Source organism: Triturus cristatus, chromosome 4_1 (assembly GCF_964204655.1).
Source record: "Triturus cristatus chromosome 4_1, aTriCri1.1, whole genome shotgun sequence".
Taxonomy (NCBI): domain Eukaryota; kingdom Metazoa; phylum Chordata; class Amphibia; order Caudata; family Salamandridae; genus Triturus; species Triturus cristatus.
Genome location: NC_140585.1, coordinates 309,656,181 through 309,675,249, shown reverse-complemented (window position 1 = coordinate 309,675,249; position 19,069 = coordinate 309,656,181). Strand labels below are relative to the sequence as shown.

Sequence of the window (19,069 nt, the reverse complement as noted above, 5' to 3'; positions counted from 1 at the left end):
GTTGTCGATTCTTACCGTTACTTCTTTTGTGTGTTCTTCCCAAAGCTCTATTTACCCCTGGGCGTCCCTTGTTTGTGATCTTTTGCTAAAAAAAAACATGTAACCTTCATTCAGTGTGCTTCCTCCTTGAGTATCTCTATGGTGCTTGTCGGACGAGGCCCCATTCATGAATGCCAATAAATGATCTTTGGTTTGTACTTCACTCCAGTGTCAATTCCTCCTTACTTGTTTAGAACCCGTGGACGAAGAGTGACCCTGCACCAGTGAGTTTTTAATAAATCCGCTTCCACAGATGATGCACACTGAATGAGGAAATGGTTCAATCCCTACCAACCATTGTTTAGGTTTTCTCTTTTGCATTACTTTTGAAGTCAGGATTGCATTCTCTGCGATGGGCTACTATGTGTATAACACAATAATATCTTAAGGGTCTTGTCCACTGTTTCATCAATAAATCTAATCATCTTATCTGACCATAATGTCACAATAAAGATGTTCGGAAAATAAAATTCACAACACTGGCCCATTGTCAGGTCCAGTTTTATAATATCATGTTTGGTGCAAGAGAAATATCAAATTATAGTGATGAGGATTGGCAGTTTCCATCTTTAACTATATAACAAAAACCTATCTCATGAGTTGTCAACTTTCTCTGGTTGGATCCACGTGGCTGCCAACACATTGGCAGATACTAGAACTAGTTCTCTCTCAGAACGCTAGTCTGCATTTTTGGCTCAATCACTGAGAACCGCATATGTTTTTGCCACAGTGACGGGATTCACTGAAACGTTCTGTGTACAACCAAACAATTTGGTGATTCAACTGTGTTCATAATAATCAACAAGGAAGTGCAGAGTGTACCAACTTAGAATGATGAGAAGCAGAAATGAAATCTAGAGTAACCTTGAATTTGCAGAAGTCAGAAAGGAATCTTTATTAATCAGGTTTACAGGAAAGAAAACAAACCCTTTGTTAAAAAGGACAGTGGCACCTTCAAAAAACCTTATTTAAGAGACATCTGAAATTGTAAGGAAAAAACTGTGAACAAAACCCTTGAATGAGACTGTATGCTGTGTCCCTCTGACCTTAAAAAGAGCATTGCTAATGTAGCCCCTCTATAACTGCACAACAATAACATATTTAAAGGCCTATATCAGCTTGTGGCTGAACTCACGTTAGATCTTAATCAGCCCCGTGATCCAATATGCATCTCTCCACTTATTTTAAGGCAAATATCTGAGCGTACATCATTTATCCACTTTAGCAACAGGATACAGTACAGGAATGTGTTAATACAAATCAGACAATGTGAAGGGGACATTGTTTATGCAGTAAAAAGCCGCATGAGACCACCCTCACATTTTTATCTAATCTAGCAATGACAGCATGACTGTAAAACATCACTCAATACTAAACTGAGTACTGCAGACATCAAAAGGCCTTTTAACTTTGTGAGTTGGGATCAACGGAGGTTCTCAAGGACAACTTGGTTCCATAAAATGGCGGCTGGCCTGAAGTTGGTCTTTTGAGTTACATTTAATTGGTCAAGTTAAAGAGCAAACTTCACAGTCTTTTCCTCACTTTGTTGTTACGATTTCTATCTTCTGTAGCATACAGATTCCAGTCCAGGCTCACAGATTGGAAGTTGTGCTGACTGTGCTTAGAATCTTCGTTCTGAGGATGACACCACCTTGCCATCAACCTCCTCGGTAACGATGGTTCGGACCTGAGTGGTAGATGTGCTTGTTTTTGTGCTGGAGCTGGCAGAGGAGCTAGATCCTCCTAGGATACAAAGAAAAAACACATATTACTGATAACACCTGTGAATTTACTATTTATATTAAATCTGACCCTTGTAGCAAGAAACATATAGGAATTTAGGGCGACATATAATCACATACATTTATAGGAATAATATTGTGATGAAAATCCCCAATTTTTTACAAGTTCATTATATTTGGTGTCTAATTGTTGAAAGAGAACAGATCCAGGTGGTGTGCTTATCTGAATCCCATGTCTATATTTGGTAAAACGTAAAAGTCAATTACATGCTAATAAGAATGGCATGGCCACTAGAAGGAAAACGTAAGTTCTAATGTGCATGAACACACCAGTGTTTCTTATGTTCTTCAATGTATAGAACAATCTCACCGATGTTAAGAGACCAGTTAGATTAAATTAATGATAAAAGTTTGCAAGCATTGAGGTTGGCAATAGAAAGAAAAACAAGTGGTAGATTTCAGCCGCGGCCCGTGGAAGGAGTTCCGTGGGGCGGTAAGGCGGGGCGGGGGAGTGGCAGGGTGGGGGGTTCTAAAAACCGGAATATGGATAACTGCAGGTAAGTAAACTATTAACTAAATAAAACGAATTTCGTAGCGCGCGCTGCATCGCATTTTGTGATGCAGCGTGCGCTACGAAATTCGTTTTATTTATTTAATTGTTTACTTACCTGTAATTATCCATATTCCGGTTTTTAGAACCCCCCACCCTGCCCCTCCCCCGCCCCGCCTTACCGCCCCACGGAACTCCCTCCACGGGCCGCGGCTGGTAGATTTGCCATTCAGGACTCTGCGATATGTCTTTAAAAATTGTGCAGGTTGAAATCAGGTGCATTAGCTTGTGAAAAACTGACCTATAATTATTATTAGTCATTTTTATTTCAAATTCAGTGTGAAGAACATCATTAACTCCTCATCCATTGCAGTTGAGCATGGCAATATGTTTATTTCCTTGGCTTTTATGATTGGATGGAAGTAATTTGCATAGTCATGAAGGTCACACCTTTGGTCCATCCTACTTCTGTTTGCATCACTACAGCTTCTGAGGACATTAGTGCCAGCTCCTTTAGTTAATAATGAGTACAATCATACTGTGGTGTTGGCCATTGGTACCAAAGCACAAAGCAGAGATAATCATGGGCAAATTCACATGCTGGCTCGAGTAATGCAGAGCATTCTTTAATTATGATTTCTGGTTTGTTCTTCTTCCTACATTTTGCTAAAATGTTTAATAAAATCTATACATTCTCTCCTTAATAAGACCGTTCCCCCACGTTATCTAAGGTGGGATGAGCTGACTATGTTGGGCGTCACCTAATTTGCACATTCCTCCTAAATTCCAGGCGGGACACAGTCACATGGCAGGCAATTCAAATAAATGATTGCACTTTCATCAATCTATTTGGTGCATGTGTAGGAATTTTTATTTCCCTCTGGGGCTGTCTTTAATGTCATCTGTTATGCTACTATTTTGGGATCTATTCTATGAGAGGAAAAGCTACTTACCGCCTTTTACAGCTGCAGATGTCCAAGCGGCAGATCTGTGAAAAAGACCTCTTTGTTAACCATGTGGCAGATAAAAAAACATTTATACAATTCAAAACCATAGATTGTATAGGATGAACTATAGAGTCTACTCACCTACTAAGAATGCAATAGAAGATAAACATTGGTTTTACATTATACAGCTATTTTTAAATTTATTAAGGCCCTCTTCATATTCTCCATCATATTATGGTTTTGTAACAAACACACACAAGCCAGCATGCACCCATACTCCCAGAAGAACTGAAGCCCTCATCATACTCCACAAAGCACCATGTTCAGTCCAGATTCTGTTGGCATCAATACTCGGATTTATTTAAGTTACGTCCACGCGCAAGACGTACAATGTAGGGGTTGCCATGGACGAGGACGGCGAGGATGAGGAAGGAGGGAGAGACCATGGCAAGGAGGAGGCAGCCACAGTAGGTAAGTGCCTTTTTTATTATATTTAAATCAGGGAGAGTGGAGAGGAGCAGAGTTTTTTTCCAACTCCGTGGAACTCCGCGCAGTGGCACTTCCCCAGCTCCGCCCGGGGTTAGATAGGTACCAATTGGTGCAATGAGTTTCATCTGTGGGGACTCTAAATCATAGCTTCTTTTCAGTATTAAACTAAATGTCAATTATTATGCATGAATTTCTGACACAAGATTATCTAGGTACACCGGAATTAGTAAACCTGCCATTGCGCCTGGTATAAATCAAACCCTAATTTTTTTAATAAGTCAGGAATAGCATGATCCCAAGATCTTCAGTTAACATGCTAGGCTATGCAATGTAGTTTTTTATACAGTGCTAATCACTAGTGAGGGTATCCAGGTGCTTGCCGGTAGGTAGGTGTGGGCTTCCCTGGAGTTAATCAAAGAGCCAAGTCTTCAGCTTCTTGTGGAATTTTAGGAGCGACACAGAGGACCTGATTTGGTGGGGGAGGTTGTTCCAAGTCTTAGGGGTGGTGTGTGAGTAAGCACAACCCCCACTCTGTTCTTCTGTATGCAGGGGATGTGTGCGAGTGGAGGTGTGTGGATGATTGGTCGAGGTGGATGCATGTGTTGAGGTAAGTGGGGCCTCTGTTGTGCACTCTACACAATTGTGACAGAGGGAAAATGTGAATTGATGCATAAAGTTTTCGAAGTGATTGCATTTTTTGGGAACCACAACAAATAGAGATGGTAAAGTGAAACATATTGACTTTCGAAAAAGCTTTTTCCATGTTTGACAGCAGCATGAATGCAATACATCTGTGGTGGCCATCTTGGAACAGGATTTGTTAAAGTATTACAAATGAATTTGTAGATGTCTGTGATGGATATCAGTGTATCCAAGGCAGTCATCTTTTAATGCATTTGTAACATTTTAACAAACCCATTTGAAGATGGCCACCGTGGATGCCCATATCTACAGTGGTCACCTCTGAATGAATGTATTAAAATAAAACAAACCCCTTGCTAAGTGAATGCTGTGCATGCCTTCACAGGCACCCAAGTAGGCGGCCATCTTGACATGGTCCTAAAACCATTTTAGGGTGAACACTCTGTGATAGGGTCACTTGAGTGAAAAAGTAGAAAAGAAAATGGACTGGGAGAAGTGCACAAAGAGATGGAGGGGAGCAGTTGATGAGCTGTGCTAGGGTAAATTTCAGTTTAGAGAAAGCTATCTTCACAAATTGTGCAGATGAGCTATGCATCACAGTGAATCAGAGTTAAAATTGTATGGGCAGCCACCGGAGGTTCACGATGTACACTATTCATCAGCCATAACCAGTCGTTATATTGAACAATAGAATGGCTCTCAATGAGGATCCTATTTCATGCCTGATGAAGAATGGGCTTTATTGATGCTGTCTGTGAAGCTGTGATGTGAAGGTATCTTATGCCACTTACTTGGCATCCTGACCCTCTAGCAGCTGTCGGTACATGTCGATTTCCATTTCCAGGCGGTTCTTCACATCCAGGAGCCTCTTGTACTCCATGTTCTGGTTCTCCATGTCGCCTCTTAGGTTTACGAGCTGTGCTTCCAAACCGCTGATGATATTTTGGATTTGGAGGAGCTGGGCTCCGTAGCGACCTTCTGTTTCGGAAAGGGAGGCTTCCAGGCCGGCTTTCTGATGGTTTAGGAAAAGAAGATTTAGGTAAAAAGGGGATCAGATCTTAATACAAGGTGGTTTAACATGACATCAAACAGTCTAAGGTAGAGTTAGATTCTGTCATTGGGGTGTAGAGTAGATCGAGAAGATATACTTAACTGTACCTTTACAAGATTTGTTTGTTTTGATAGTAAAAGTAAAAAGAAACACTGTTAGAGCACAGAGATTCTAGAATTTATCATCTGGCCTTGCGAGGAATTAGTTTAGCCATGTGCAATGGAACTTCATTTTTAGACCTCTATTTCATTTGTAAATTGTTATTCAAACGAGGAATACAGTCAAACTAGTTTTAAATGCCTTGACATATGCAATCCAGTTATAATGTGCTAAATTGTATTATAAGTATTTTATTTAGGCATGCTAACATTGGTGAAGGTGGACTTCACTAGTTTTGCAAAGTTTTTTTCAAATGTTCACCAACCTCAACAAAATGGAAACAGAGACAGAAAAACACACACAATCTATTTTTCAAGAAAAAAGTAGATGCTAGTGTGAAAATTGCCTCCTGAGGCAATTGCAAAAGTGGCTAACTTACATAAACTTTGTCTGAAGAATTATAGTTTCACCCAACCATTGTATCTATAGAAGAGAATCAGCACCAAATACTTAGTTATTTTAATAGGAATGGCAAAGACAGGGTAAAAGCCTCCTCGCACCCTAAAGTCAAACCGTAAATGAGAATACTGTGGTCGCACCTGCATGATAAAAGCAACAGCATTTTCGAATACCTGACGCAAGCGAGGAGTATATTAGGAGCATGTAAGTGGTTGCCATTTGAGGATAAATTCTAAGACCAAAAAGGCAAACTGGTACATAGTAGGTCTTAAAATTGACAGATTATAGTCAACATATTTTAAAGCGATCATGTAAACCAGTTCCTAAATTTGGAATTAGTGGTATGATAGTTTATGATGGATTCAGTTGACACAAAAGGTTAAAACTATCTAACCACATCACACAACATAGCTATTAACAGATTATCTGCCACCCAACATGTCTGCTCCTCATCATAACTCAACTGCATTAGTTCTTATTTTTCATTTACAAGGGATAAACCATATTACCACAATCCTGCATCTTCTCCAACACCTTTTCCCTAATTTTGTGCTGTAGTTAATTTTTCAGTGGCTTTTTTGTGGTTACCCAAATGTACCTAAACAAATTAATGCTATTGCGGGCATGGAGCATACCGACAAACTCAACTCATCTAGTGAAACATACTGTAGAATTGTTTTATTCTGATTGGATATGGTCTGAACTATAACGTTAACATACCATGCTGAGTTGTGACTGCAGTTCGATTTCCAAGCCCTGCAAGCTGCGTCTTATTTCGGTAATTTCGCTCTTCCCGGATTGCACCTGCTCCACGTTGGCCACCACCTCCTTCTGCAGCTGTTCACTCTATATGTAAAGGGGGGGGGGAATACATTTTTTTTAGCAAGTAGCATTTAGGAACGACGCTTTGTGAAAGTTAGTTATGCAGATGTTAAGTTGGCCAACGTACAGCGGCAAGGAACCTGCCCTCGGCTTCTCTACGGTTCTTGTCGGCCATGAACTCGTACTGCTCTCTCATCTCTGCAAGAACCTTGGTCAAGTCATTCCCTGGAGCAGCGTCCATCTCCACGCTGACCTTGCCGGCCGCATGTGTGCGAATTTCACCCATCTCCTATACAGAAAGAACACAAATAGTCACTCTTAGTAACAGCATGAATAATTTGTTTCCAACAAAAGTTTTGAGCTATTTATTTAAATAAAAACTAAGAGATCAACTCACAAAAAAAATTCTGTGAGCAAGTGTGATCCAAACATAGGTGTGACTAACACCCAACATAGGGCTGACATACACCAATCATAGGTGTGACTAACTTACAACGTAGGTGAGACTTACTTTTTTATTTCCGTGAGTAAGACGGCAATAAAGCATAAAGCCGGTTCACAAAGCATTTTGTGAGTACGTGAAGTAGAACTACAAGACTACTACTTCACTGACTCACAAATGCCTATGTGAATCAGCCCTGAAATATCCAACTTAAATTAGCAAAAAGTGTAAAGAGGGCACCGTCTTTTCTATTTGTAATAATTATATATGAGTAGTTCTTGAGTATTCAAATTGTATTCCCGTTTTACATATTTTGGGGATGTGATCTAGGACACTGAGAAAGAGATAAAATAGCCCTCTGTACACAGAGAAGCCAACAATGTGGGATATGCCAATAGTAGGCAATGTGTTGGGCATGATATGATAAAGCACAATCTTATTGATAATATATTTGAGGTTATTGATTTGGAGAATAAGGGACTCATTAGGAGTTTGGCAGACAGACTACTCTTTCAGAATTTGGCGAATATCCTGTCTGACATGTTTCAGGTGCCGTAGGGTAAAATACACTTGTAATACGGTGGATGGCAGATCCACCACGTTTGTGATGGAGTATTTTGTCCACCCAACCCTAAATAAGGCTCTAAGTAACAACGGTATCCCAGTGACCGGAGATCTGTAATCTTCTTAAGGAAATGGAACTATTTTGTATGCACAGAGAAACTGACAATCTGTCAGTGATCAGAAACATGAGCTGGACGATCCCAGTTTTTGATAATAAATTTGGGTTCCTAGATGGAGGGCATGCAGAGAAAGCCCTTCCAGTGTAAGATAATATGGATAATGCCTCTGGGATCAATAGCATGAAGAATTATGTGAAAAACAGTTATTGATAATGAGTTGTGGACCGTCGGATGTGCATAGCCATTGACGACGTCTTTATGATCATATATGGTGAAATAATTGAGAGTCCCTCTGATGGAGCAAGGACTCGTATAAAAGGGGACTTGCTCGGAAGCAATTTCCTCAAATAACTAATAACTCCGTAATAATTGTGTTTGTAAGTACTAATCTGCACCAGAATTCGTACATTTAAATCTAGGGTCAGCTTGCCTATGTGTATTACTAACAAGTACTCATAAACAAAAGAGGGCCCCTGAATATCAGAATGTAGGGAGAGGAGGGCAGGGGAAATCACAAAACAATAAAAACAAACCTCCCCCTATTGATTAATTAATAGGTAATACATCCAAGGGTAACCAAAAAAGACATAATTGTCCCACAGACAATATTCTCATCTCAATTTATTTTATCACAAGAATTTTTTTTGTGGAAAAATTATATATATAGATTCAGTTATAACGAATCCAATCATTTCTATACATAAAATCAGTAGAACAGCCCCACCAGAACATAATACAAAATGATCACAGAAATAACAACCTCATGATTCACAGACACACCATGCATACCAAACATACCTAAATAAAGAAAAAAGAACAATGCATCTGGCAAACCATTATTACAAACATCACAGGATCAATATTTTCAAATCATCAACATGAAAACAGCAGACAGAAAGCGCTGACGCGCGTTTCGAAGTGGCCTTAAAGACCAACAGTTCCTTCGTCAGGGCGCAGAAGGTACAAATCATCAGGTGGTCAAAAATCCCATCCAAGATTTCTTAAATATATATATCTACACAGTGATGTCGGGGGCTCCTTGGTGACAATGTTTCTAAGCACACATATATTATTTTGTTGGCACGGATAGGCAGTAATAAGCCAATGGCTCAATAATACATCAAGTTGACTTCAAACGAGTCAGAAGTACGATGAAATGAAGATAAAGCCCATCAAGCTCTATAGGACACCGATGAATGGAAGTTTCCAAATGTTAGATCATACGAATGCTGTCTATCAGTCCCCAAGGTCAGATGAAAATAACGTAATGTGTATAGGTTGGGATGCCGACAGAACCCGAAGTTAGATAAGGGCCGTTAGATATGGGGGCATCTCAGATTGGTGAATTTCAAGGCTTCAAGTAAATAGTTGCTGGGGGTCTGAACGCCAGCAAGGAGATCTGTGACACCGGAGTCTGTCGGCATCCCAACCTATACACATTACGTTATTTTCATCTGACCTTGGGGACTGATAGACAGCATTCGTATGATCTAACGTTTGGAAACTTCCATTCATCGGTGTCCTATAGAGCTTGATGGGCTTTATCTTCATTTCATCATACTTATGACTTGTTTGAAGTCAACTTGATGTATTATTGAGGGATTGGCTTATTGCTGCCTATCCGTGCCAACAAAATTATATATATGTGCTTAGAAACATTGTCACTAGGGAGCCCCCGACATCACTGTGTATATATATATATTTAAGAAATCTTGGATGGGATTTTTGACCACCTGAGGATTTGTACCTTCTGCGCCCTGACGAAGGAACTGTTGGTCTTTAAGTCCACTCCGAAACGCTCGTCGGCGCTTTCTGTCTGCTGCTTTCATGTTGATGTTTTATAAATATTGATCCTGTGATGTTTGTAATAATGGTTTGCCAGATGTATTGTTCTTTTTTCTTTATTTAGGTATGTTTGGTATGCATGGTGTGTCTATGAATCGTGAGGTTGTTATTTCTGTGATCATTTTGTATTATGTTCTGGTGGGGCTGTTCTACTGATTTTATGTATAGAAATTATTGGAGTTGTTATAACTGAATCTATATATCTAATTTTTCCACCCCAAAAAATATTTTGATAAAATAAATTAAGATGAGAATATTGTCTGTGGGACAATGATCCCTTTTTTGGTTATCCTTGAATGTATTAACTATTAATTAATCAATAGGGGGTGGTTTTTTGTTATTGTATTACTAACAAGTAACTCGTGTGTCTCAAAAATGGCTGCTAAACGCGGGATTCTGCATTGCGCATGCGTCTACTGCATCTACGTAGTATGACGTACTATCGCTTGGAGGGAAATCTTTGCAGCTGCGCAGTTGCTCTTAAAATGGCCGCTTGAAACCCACCTGATAATGCGCATGCTTTGCTGAAACTAAATCATGTAAGTTTACTAAAAAGCTAATGTGAAAGATTATTATAAGTAAATGGGAGTAAAGTAGAGATAGGTGGTATACAGTGAAACCATTTATTTTTTATTTTAATATTCTTTTCTTTGACCTCTCTATTAGTTCATATTTGGGCCTCCAGGAGGGACTGAAGCTCATGTATCATGTGACTAGTTCACATGCGCAGTAACGACAAACCAGGAACCGCGATGCAAAGCCTTTAAGGCCATCCAAAAGAAAACAGCAACATGTCCTGGGAACTAGCACGGTGTCCTGTGAACAGGAACCAAATTATATCCAATGTATTGATTAAGATGTGAATACAGGTAGGAAATAAAGCTTGGGAAAGATCATTAAAGGGTGGGAACATTAAACAATAAGCTTTAGAAAAATATTAGAACTTAGCATGGTGTGATGATCATCTTCCCTTGCTTGTCCAATCAGAATTAAGCGTTTCATGAACTTGAAACATTTAGGGGTGGTGGTTACCATTAGAAGAGTATAATTGAGGTAGTTTAGTTAGTTAGACCCGGTTCATGCTGCAGAGATGCTGAGAGACCGAGATGCTGTCTGAGAATTGAGCCGATCCTAAAGAAGAACCGAACTACAGAACTTGGAACCAAAGCTAAATTAGAAGAACATCGCTGAAGAATCGAGGAGGGAAGTAGGAAAAGAGTTAGAAGAAAATCGCGGAAGAATCAAGGAGGAAGAGAGTATCAGAGAGGGGTGCGACGCAGGCGTCGGATCTAGAAGAGGTCACCTATCCTGTCCTGAATCCTGTCCTGAATACTTTGGTCTCCGGACCTGTCCCAGGGGACCCAGTCCTAGGACAAGGGGTTGGTTTCCACACCATTGTAGGTAAATATAATTCTGTGTAGTATGTCATTGTACTGCTCTCTTTGTTTTTCTCCTTTTTTCAGGCACTGTCATTATTATAACTTAGTTTGAAATCTCTGATTTAAATTGATTTTCCTTCCTTAAGAAAATGGTGTTCAACCTGTACTTTGCATCTTTTGGTTCATATGAAACTTACTATAAACATTTAAAACTCTCTTGAGTCAGTGGTCATTTAAAGTATATATTTAGATGATATTACACCTATAATGCTAACAACTAGATCCATTGATCAGAGGGAATTATATACGGACGAAGAGTTGGTAAGAATTGGTAAGATAAATTTACCTCGCAGGTATCATCACACTAAATTGACCCAAGCGAAGCTTACTAGCATTTGTATGAATGTTTATGGGCCCAGGTGAGTATGTGCATTGTGTGTATCTCTAGCTGGTAACCGCTCCGCTCGATCACCTCCAATGAGTGAACGGCTCATCAGCATGCTTGCTGAGATCCAAATGATCAAAAGTGAGCTCAGTCAAACTCTGAAAGTATCTGAGAAAATACTGTTGTGCTCTGTTGTGATCAGTCACGGGACCCAGAGTTTAATTGGAGGCATCAGGAGGAATGGTGGATGCTGGAAATGCATAGGCATCAGGATGGTTGGTGGATGCTGGAAATGCAAAGGCATCAGGACGGATGGTGAATGCTGGAAATGCATAGGCATCAGGACGGATGGTGGATGCTGAAAATGCATATGTATTAGGATGGATGGTGGATGCTGGAAATGCATAGGCATCAGGACGGATGGTGGATGCTGGAAATGCAAAGGCATCAGGACGGATGGTGAATGCTGGAAATGCATAGGCATCAGGACGGATGGTGAATGCTGGAAATGCATAGGCATCAGGACGGATGGTGGATGCTGGAAATGCATAGGCATCAGGACGGATGGTGAAGGCTGGAAATGCATAGGCATCAGGACGGATGGTGGATGCTGGAAATGCATAGGCATCAGGATGGATGGTGGATCTGTTGATGGGGTGAATGCTGTACAGTTATGATCAGTTTGGTGGGCTGGTCACTGCTCTACGCTCTGAATTGGCTGGCGGGCGGAGTAATGGGGAAGGGGATTGACTGTATTCTGTTTTGTGACCCAATAAAGTCTGTTTGAAAAAAAAAAAAATCAGGATGGATGGTGGATGCTGGAAATGCATAGGCATCAGGAGGGATGGTGGATGCTGGGAATGCATATAATGTATTTTAGTAGGCAAATTGTAGCAATCATTAGCATCTTAACTAGCAATTTTCATTGTCAATGAAGCCATTCATAGATGCCCACAGGACACACTTTACAAATAGATTCATGGCTTAGGATATTGTTTGCAAAATCATGACACAGAATATAATGTTGTGTCTGGACCTTCCTTGGGATGCTCTTCACCTCCGGCTACTCACAGTCTGGGCACATTGTTTACTTTACCTCCTCATGGTTCTTCTTGAGATAGGCCAGTTCCTCCTTCAGGCTCTCGATCTGCATCTCCAGGTCAGATCTGGACATGGTCAGCTCATCCAGGACGCGGCGCAGTCCATTGATGTCAGCCTCTACATTCTGGCGCATGGCCAGCTCATTCTCGTACCTTATGACATAAAAGGGAATATTCTCATTCAAAAGATCTTCTCTGGTCCCCTTTAGTCTGTTCTCTAGGCAACAATTCTCAGAGTGCTACAGTCTCTTCTGATTAGTAGGCAACCATTAGGCTTGTTCAAAAAGTTTAATTTCATAGTTAATAAAGTAGCTTTCTGCCAACCTCTTGCAGCTTTAAATGCAATGCAGTAAATAGCAGGTGTTGTTTACGCCAGGTTTAGTGACACTAATTACATTCACCAACAAGTCACAGGATAGCTTGCAAGGGAAGTGAGCCGGGTCTTTCACATGCATCCTGGCCCTGGGTGGAAGGTGTCTCTTTCTCCCAAGCACTGTGTCACTCTCAGGCGAGTGAGTGACTATTGGAAGATGATGCAGGTCCTACAGTGTCCTCATGGAGTGAGGAGGACTCATTCTACCCCACTGACATTCCAAGAGCCTTACTGGGTTCCTTATTGTCACTGAAGGAAATACTTACATAGTGAATATTTGAATTAGTGCAAAATATATGTCACGCCTTCTAAGTAGACTGCAAATATTGCCTCAATGCAAGAGGGTAGATAATGGGGTAAAGGGCAAACTGCAGTGACCCTAAGAGCATTGACCAGATTTTTATCCCTGAAACTTTGACAATGGACACAAATTCCTGACTCAGTGGGCAGCCCCGTAAGGCTGTGTGGTGAATAATACCGCGTGTTACTTAAAAGTGTATTATTTTAGGATGTTGTGTGTGACTGCTGGTTATGGTACTGTGTGACATCAAAAGTTGTGGATTTAGTCCTGGCTCCTAAAATACTCGAGCTTAGATCTTGGCCAAACATCCCTAAATCCAGGTCCTCCTTAGCTGTTCAATGCGTGATTTGCAGCTCTCGAGAGCGGAGAGTGCTGAAGGGAAACCAGGAGGTGCTCTGCTGTGTAAGAGATTTGAGGCGGCCTTACCTAAGGGGCTTTGTGGACAGACCTGTGGAGGGTTATGTGACTACAGCGGGTCACCGTACAGCAGGGATCACGGCAAGTCACGGGTTCAGAGACCACAGAGGCTGTCAGTTTGGCGCTTCCATCAGGGATGAAGGGTGTGTACTCAGTGATACCATAGCATGATTTCAGGACAATTGATATGGACTGGATTCTGATTGGTGAGCTTTGCAGGAGCTCAAACAGCATTGGCTTCAACCATGATCTGCTCCTAATGGGTAAGTCCTGCTAACAGAGCCTCATGCCGACCCGCCAGGACTTCCAGATGGAATTCATTGGGTCTGTTGGGCCATATCTCATACCTCCTCGAACATTCTTGCTGCCGCCCACCGTTTACTGTGCTACCACCACAGAGCTAGAGTAAGCTCCTTCCAGGCGGTACCTACCAGATACCAAGAAAGCATAGCTGCCCATGGTGAAGGAGAGAAGGGATGGCACCCCAAAGAGGAGGTGGTGTTTGTGCTCCCTTGACTTCTGGAGGGCCTTGTTGTCAGGGGTTGAACAAACTGAGTATGTGTATGTGCAATCAATTTGCAGGCTGAATATCACAGGGGGGATCCCTGGACCCTCTTACCACTATGAAGCACCATACACATTCACACATGACACTACACATGACACTATGTGCTTGTACTACATGTTCACAGTAATACACGAGGTTGTTCCTGGTGCAGCTAATAGCAATACACACGCACACACACACACACACACACGCCAAGATATGCCACCCTCCTAGCTGCCAAGTTCCCCAGCCCCATGCGTGATGTGCTTGTCCAGGCAAGGTTTTTTTCCTTTGAATTCTGGGACTTGTAGTCCTGTGTTATTATGGAATAAACAAGACTAAAAGTCCCAGAATTTAAAGAAAAATTCTGGACCGGAGTGGCAGATCGCGTATGGACCTGAGAAATTTGACAGGGCTGCGCCCTAGGAGGGTAATCATTGCAAATGTGAGCAAATCATGCCTATGGGTGAACACATTAAAGAATGACACCGGATACTCACTTCATCCTGAAGTCATCCGCAGCCAGCCTGGCATTGTCAACCGCCAGGACAATCTTGGAATTGCCAGTGGTGGATTCGTAGATCTGGAAAGAAGCAGATAGAAGGACTGAGTGGTGCATCTTGGGAGTGAGCATGTCTGTTACACCCTCTCCCCCCCAACCCCATCTTTGAGTTTAGGTGGGGTCGAGATAGAACCTGCAATATGTGGTTGTTGGGGCTGTACGCGCTGCCATAACTAGTCCATGGAGTCGGAATATCTATGAACATATCCTACTTACACACCTTTCCCACCTACACTTATGTCAGCCTCAACACCTCATCCCTGTAAGCCCCACCCGTGAATCCTTTCAATTTCCAATGTGAACCCCGGCCTTTAATGCTGGTTCACACACCCTCCCCCACCTCTGTTCCTGCACTACCCATTGTAAAACCCCCATCATGCACCACACTGGGTCTAAAACTTTTCAGCCTGCGTATTATTCGGTTCACACCAACCTCCCCCACACACAGAGGTGAAAGACTCTTTCCTGGCAGGCCTTGGACTCTGGAAGTCACAGAACCTGTCATCTGCCGCCCCAGCCCTATCAGCGTTTTAGTGGCACAGGTCTATGGAGACGGAAAAAGAAAGGAACAAAGAAACAAAGGGAAGTAGGGCGAGGCAGAGGCAGAAGAGATGAACGAAGGAAATAAGAAAGGGAGTAAGTAAAGGAAAAAAGGAGGAAGCAAAGAAGAGAGAAATCCGGAAAGGTCGGAAAGACAAAGGAAATGAATGAAGGAAATGGGAAGGAAACAATAAATGAAATAAAAAGGAAATAATTCCGACAATGGAAAGGATTGAGGGAGAGGAAGAAGAGAACTAAGAAATATGGAGCATCTATAAACTGTAGAAAGAGATGAGAAGGTGAACAAGAAGTGAAATGACATGTACCAGCATGCAAAGTGATGTGAGCTAGAGGCCCGGACTCGCTGAACAGCCCGTGCCTGACACGGAGCAGCTTGAAATCTCAGCCCAGGGCATTGAACACAGGGCGAGTGTTGAGATGTAGTATGATCGTTGGGTGAAAGCGAAAACGACTAGAGAGCAGCAAGATCTACTACAACCCTTCTTATGTCAGGTTTGACATCACCGACCGGTCCCAGCTTTGCATTCTGGGACATGCAGTTTCACAATGTCTGCATCCACAGTCGTGTTATGCAAAGAGACAGAACTGCATCTCTCTTAAGTTCCCGGCGCCCAAGAGTGAACAGCCCTTCCTGGAGAGGTATTTTTCTTTGCATTCTGGTATTTGTAGTACTTTTGATTCCATTGCGAAATTAGGACTACAAATCCTAGAATGCAAAAAGAAATCTGGGCTGTATAAAATACTAAAGCAAGGACCTGGGAAACTTGACAATCCGGGAACCCGTCTAGGTGTCATACATGGTATTGAGTTACTTGGCCTGCAGAATTAGAAAGTTCAATTTGGAAAAATATAGGTCCTACTCCAACTGTCCTCAGGTAGTAATTTTATCGACCTCAGAAGGATGTAATGCTGAGTTTACTAATGTGTGATAGGTATAACTGTTATAAATATACTCTAGAAGAATGCAGATTAACTAGAAAATACAGGCCGCCAAAGTAGCGACCATAAAGGCTTTCTTGCAGTTAGTTCTCGTTGATTAAAATTCCTAAATCTAACCATAATCCCTCCCCATCTCATGCAGGGCGGGGCTACTTTCTATTCTAACTCTTGTCCTAGCATCCTTTGATAGCAGAGTTGGGACACTGCATGTCAACGTTTTCGTAGTATAGTGAGACATTTATGAATTTGCCAATATCTTGTCAGTGTATATATTTTAGTCTTTATGTTAGCAGTTAATATTTGTATAGTCGTTTTTATCTCCTGCTGACTGTCTCAGTAAAACACCAAGTACATAAAACAATCAATAATTCTGTTGGCTGCTTGGGAGTAGAGAAAAGTGAGTAAAATACTGTTTTTTTCTTGGCTGGACGTGGGGGCGGGCTGTTTAAGTGTGCAACTTTGGCTCATACTGCCACGCAGCTATGTGTTTTTTTTAGTTCAAAACCACTGTTCATAGGATTTTCTGACACAAATATTTTTGGTGTGAGTAAATCTACTCCCAGCTGAATGGAGTGGGCAGAGAGTAGGTGTTCCACTACTGGAATGTCCTGTAAGTTCCTACACAGAAACAAACTATCCCTTTAGTGGGTATTCTCAAACTCCTCACCAACCAGTTCCCACCCTGCCAACGTCAGAAATGTACTACTGACAAAGACAGGAGTAAATCGATTTCCAGGATGGGGAGGGATCCACCCAAAATTAATTAAAGTTTAAGTACAGGGGGTTCTATGTGGGGAAAAAAGTGGGAAAACCACGCGCTGAAGATGTTCCATTCTGAACTGCAGTGGCCAGTCTGTGGCACTCTCTCAATCTGAGCTTGCGGGGAGAAACAAATCAACTTTGTTTTAAATGCCAGCTAAAAAGCTGGCTTTTTAAAAATGATGGGGCCTATTTATGGGAATTGTAGTGCAGGGCAGCACAGCAAGACACCTTGCGGCACTGCCCTGCATCATAGGGAAAGGGCAGTAATGCGCCACATTTATCCAATACTCCCATCCATCCCCCTGCGCTCGTGCTGTTTTGGCAACCTAGCGCCAATGCAGGCACCCATGCAAAATGCAGCACACGTGGAAAGAGGAAAAAACGAGGAAAAATAAACCTGTTTCCCCTCGTTACGCCTCACCTGGAGAAGGCAAATCTTCTTGGCACAGTTCCAGGTTTACCAGGTTTGGTAAATCTGGGAATGTTTAAAAAACTATGGGATTTCCGTGAGAACACATACTGCAACGCCCATGGAATGCCTCCCTTGCACAGAGTAAGGCAACGCAGCGATTTGTGCTGCGTTGCATTACTCCATATTTGTGAAGCTGTTCAAAGCCGTGCAAAGTGGCTTTGTGTGGCTTCATAAATATGACTAAGAGGTTTGCGTCGTGCATTTACCACGTTGCGTGGTGCAATCATGACCCAAAACCCTCATAAATATGCCCCAAATTGTCTTCCACCTTTTTCCCTAGACACTGCTAGGTTTAAAGAATGTCTTCCTAAAGCAATAAGAAGCATCTGCAAACCAGCACTCTGCAAACAAACTGTTACATACCCTAAACTAACATGTTATACCTTGGCTCGCAGGTCTTCGATGGTCTTGTAGTAGTGGCCGTAGTCCCGCTGAGTGGCGGTGGAGGCGGACGCCCCCTGCTGGTCGTACCACTCGCGGATCTTGCGCTCCAGCTCGGTGTTGGACTCCTCTAGAGACCGCACCTTGTCCAGGTAGCTGGCCAGACGTTCGTTCAGGTTCTGCATGGTCTGCTTATCATTGCCAGCAAAGAAAGAGGATTCGCCGGCACCACCACCGAATCCACCACAAAATCCACCGCCGAAGCCACCACCGCTGCCACCACCAAAGCCTCCGGCAGAGAAGCCACCACCAGATGAGTAGCCCCCACCAGAGGAGCCCCCAAAGCCAAGCCCACTCCCTGCCCCAGAAAAGACCTGCCTTGCACTGGACATACTGATTCCCCCGGCTGCACCTCCCCCGTGGATGCTCAGGGCTTTGGGGGCACCGCCGAAGGAGACGCGGGAGCTGGACATACTCTGTCTGGAGAAGGCTGAAGTCATGGTGGAAGCAGGCAAGTGACAGGACAAGCACCCGAACGGCTCACGACACAGCTTTTTCAAGAGAATCAGAGTGCACCTTCAAGGCTCGCCCGCTCCCCATTTATACTCTAAAAGTGGGCGTCTCCCCTGGACACTCCGCACCCTTGACAAGCAGGCCAGCCTTGACAAGCATTGACAAGCGTCTCATTGGCCTTCGAGAAATTCCTTGGAGACAGATGCACAAAGAGGTGATTTTTTAAAACTTTCTTAACAAAAGGCACCTTGCTCAAGGCTACAGTTTTGGCACAGAGCTCAGATTTCAGCAAACTGTACCTCTCTCTGCAAATCCAGAAATCGTGAGCTTGCAAAGCGAGGCGATCTGACCAAATCAAACCAGTTTCAAAGCTAGTCTCTGCAATTCCAAATTCTGGGCCTCATTTATAAGGCCATGCGTCACTTTTACGCCGCAGGTGCGTCACTTTTTGTGATGCACCAGCAGCGTAAAATATGCGTAATTTTGCGTCATATCTGCACCACATTGTACCTGTGCCAGGTATAATGTATGCAGGGTGGGCGTTCTCACGTTAGTAAGCCTTGTAGA

At 42.5% G+C, this 19,069-nt stretch overlaps 1 protein-coding gene across 1 annotated transcript; it reads right to left on the bottom strand.

Annotated features, from left to right (window-relative positions):
- Positions 1 to 909: 909 nt before the first annotated feature.
- Positions 910 to 18,567, bottom strand: LOC146854839 (keratin, type I cytoskeletal 19-like). Its single transcript, XM_085652214.1, has 8 exons — positions 17,992 to 18,567; positions 14,813 to 14,895; positions 12,671 to 12,827; positions 6,968 to 7,129; positions 6,739 to 6,864; positions 5,201 to 5,421; positions 3,285 to 3,319; positions 910 to 1,782 (listed from the first exon to the last, which is right to left on the bottom strand). Exons 1-8 carry the CDS (start codon positions 18,487 to 18,489, stop codon positions 1,661 to 1,663), a joined length of 1,404 nt encoding a protein of 467 aa, XP_085508340.1. The 5' UTR covers positions 18,490 to 18,567; the 3' UTR covers positions 910 to 1,660.
- Positions 18,568 to 19,069: the final 502 nt, after the last annotated feature.

Excerpts from the sequence above, each read along its gene's own strand:
- LOC146854839 (XM_085652214.1), bottom strand. The coding sequence starts at position 18,489 with ATGACTTCAGCCTTCTCCAGACAGAGTATGTCCAGCTCCCGCGTCTCC. Across the intron at positions 7,130-12,670 it reads TCAAGAAGAACCATGAGGAG|GAGATGGGTGAAATTCGCAC; the intron begins GTAAAGTAAACA and ends CTTTCTGTATAG. Across the intron at positions 6,865-6,967 it reads AGGGCAGGTTCCTTGCCGCT|AGTGAACAGCTGCAGAAGGA; the intron begins GTACGTTGGCCA and ends CTTTACATATAG.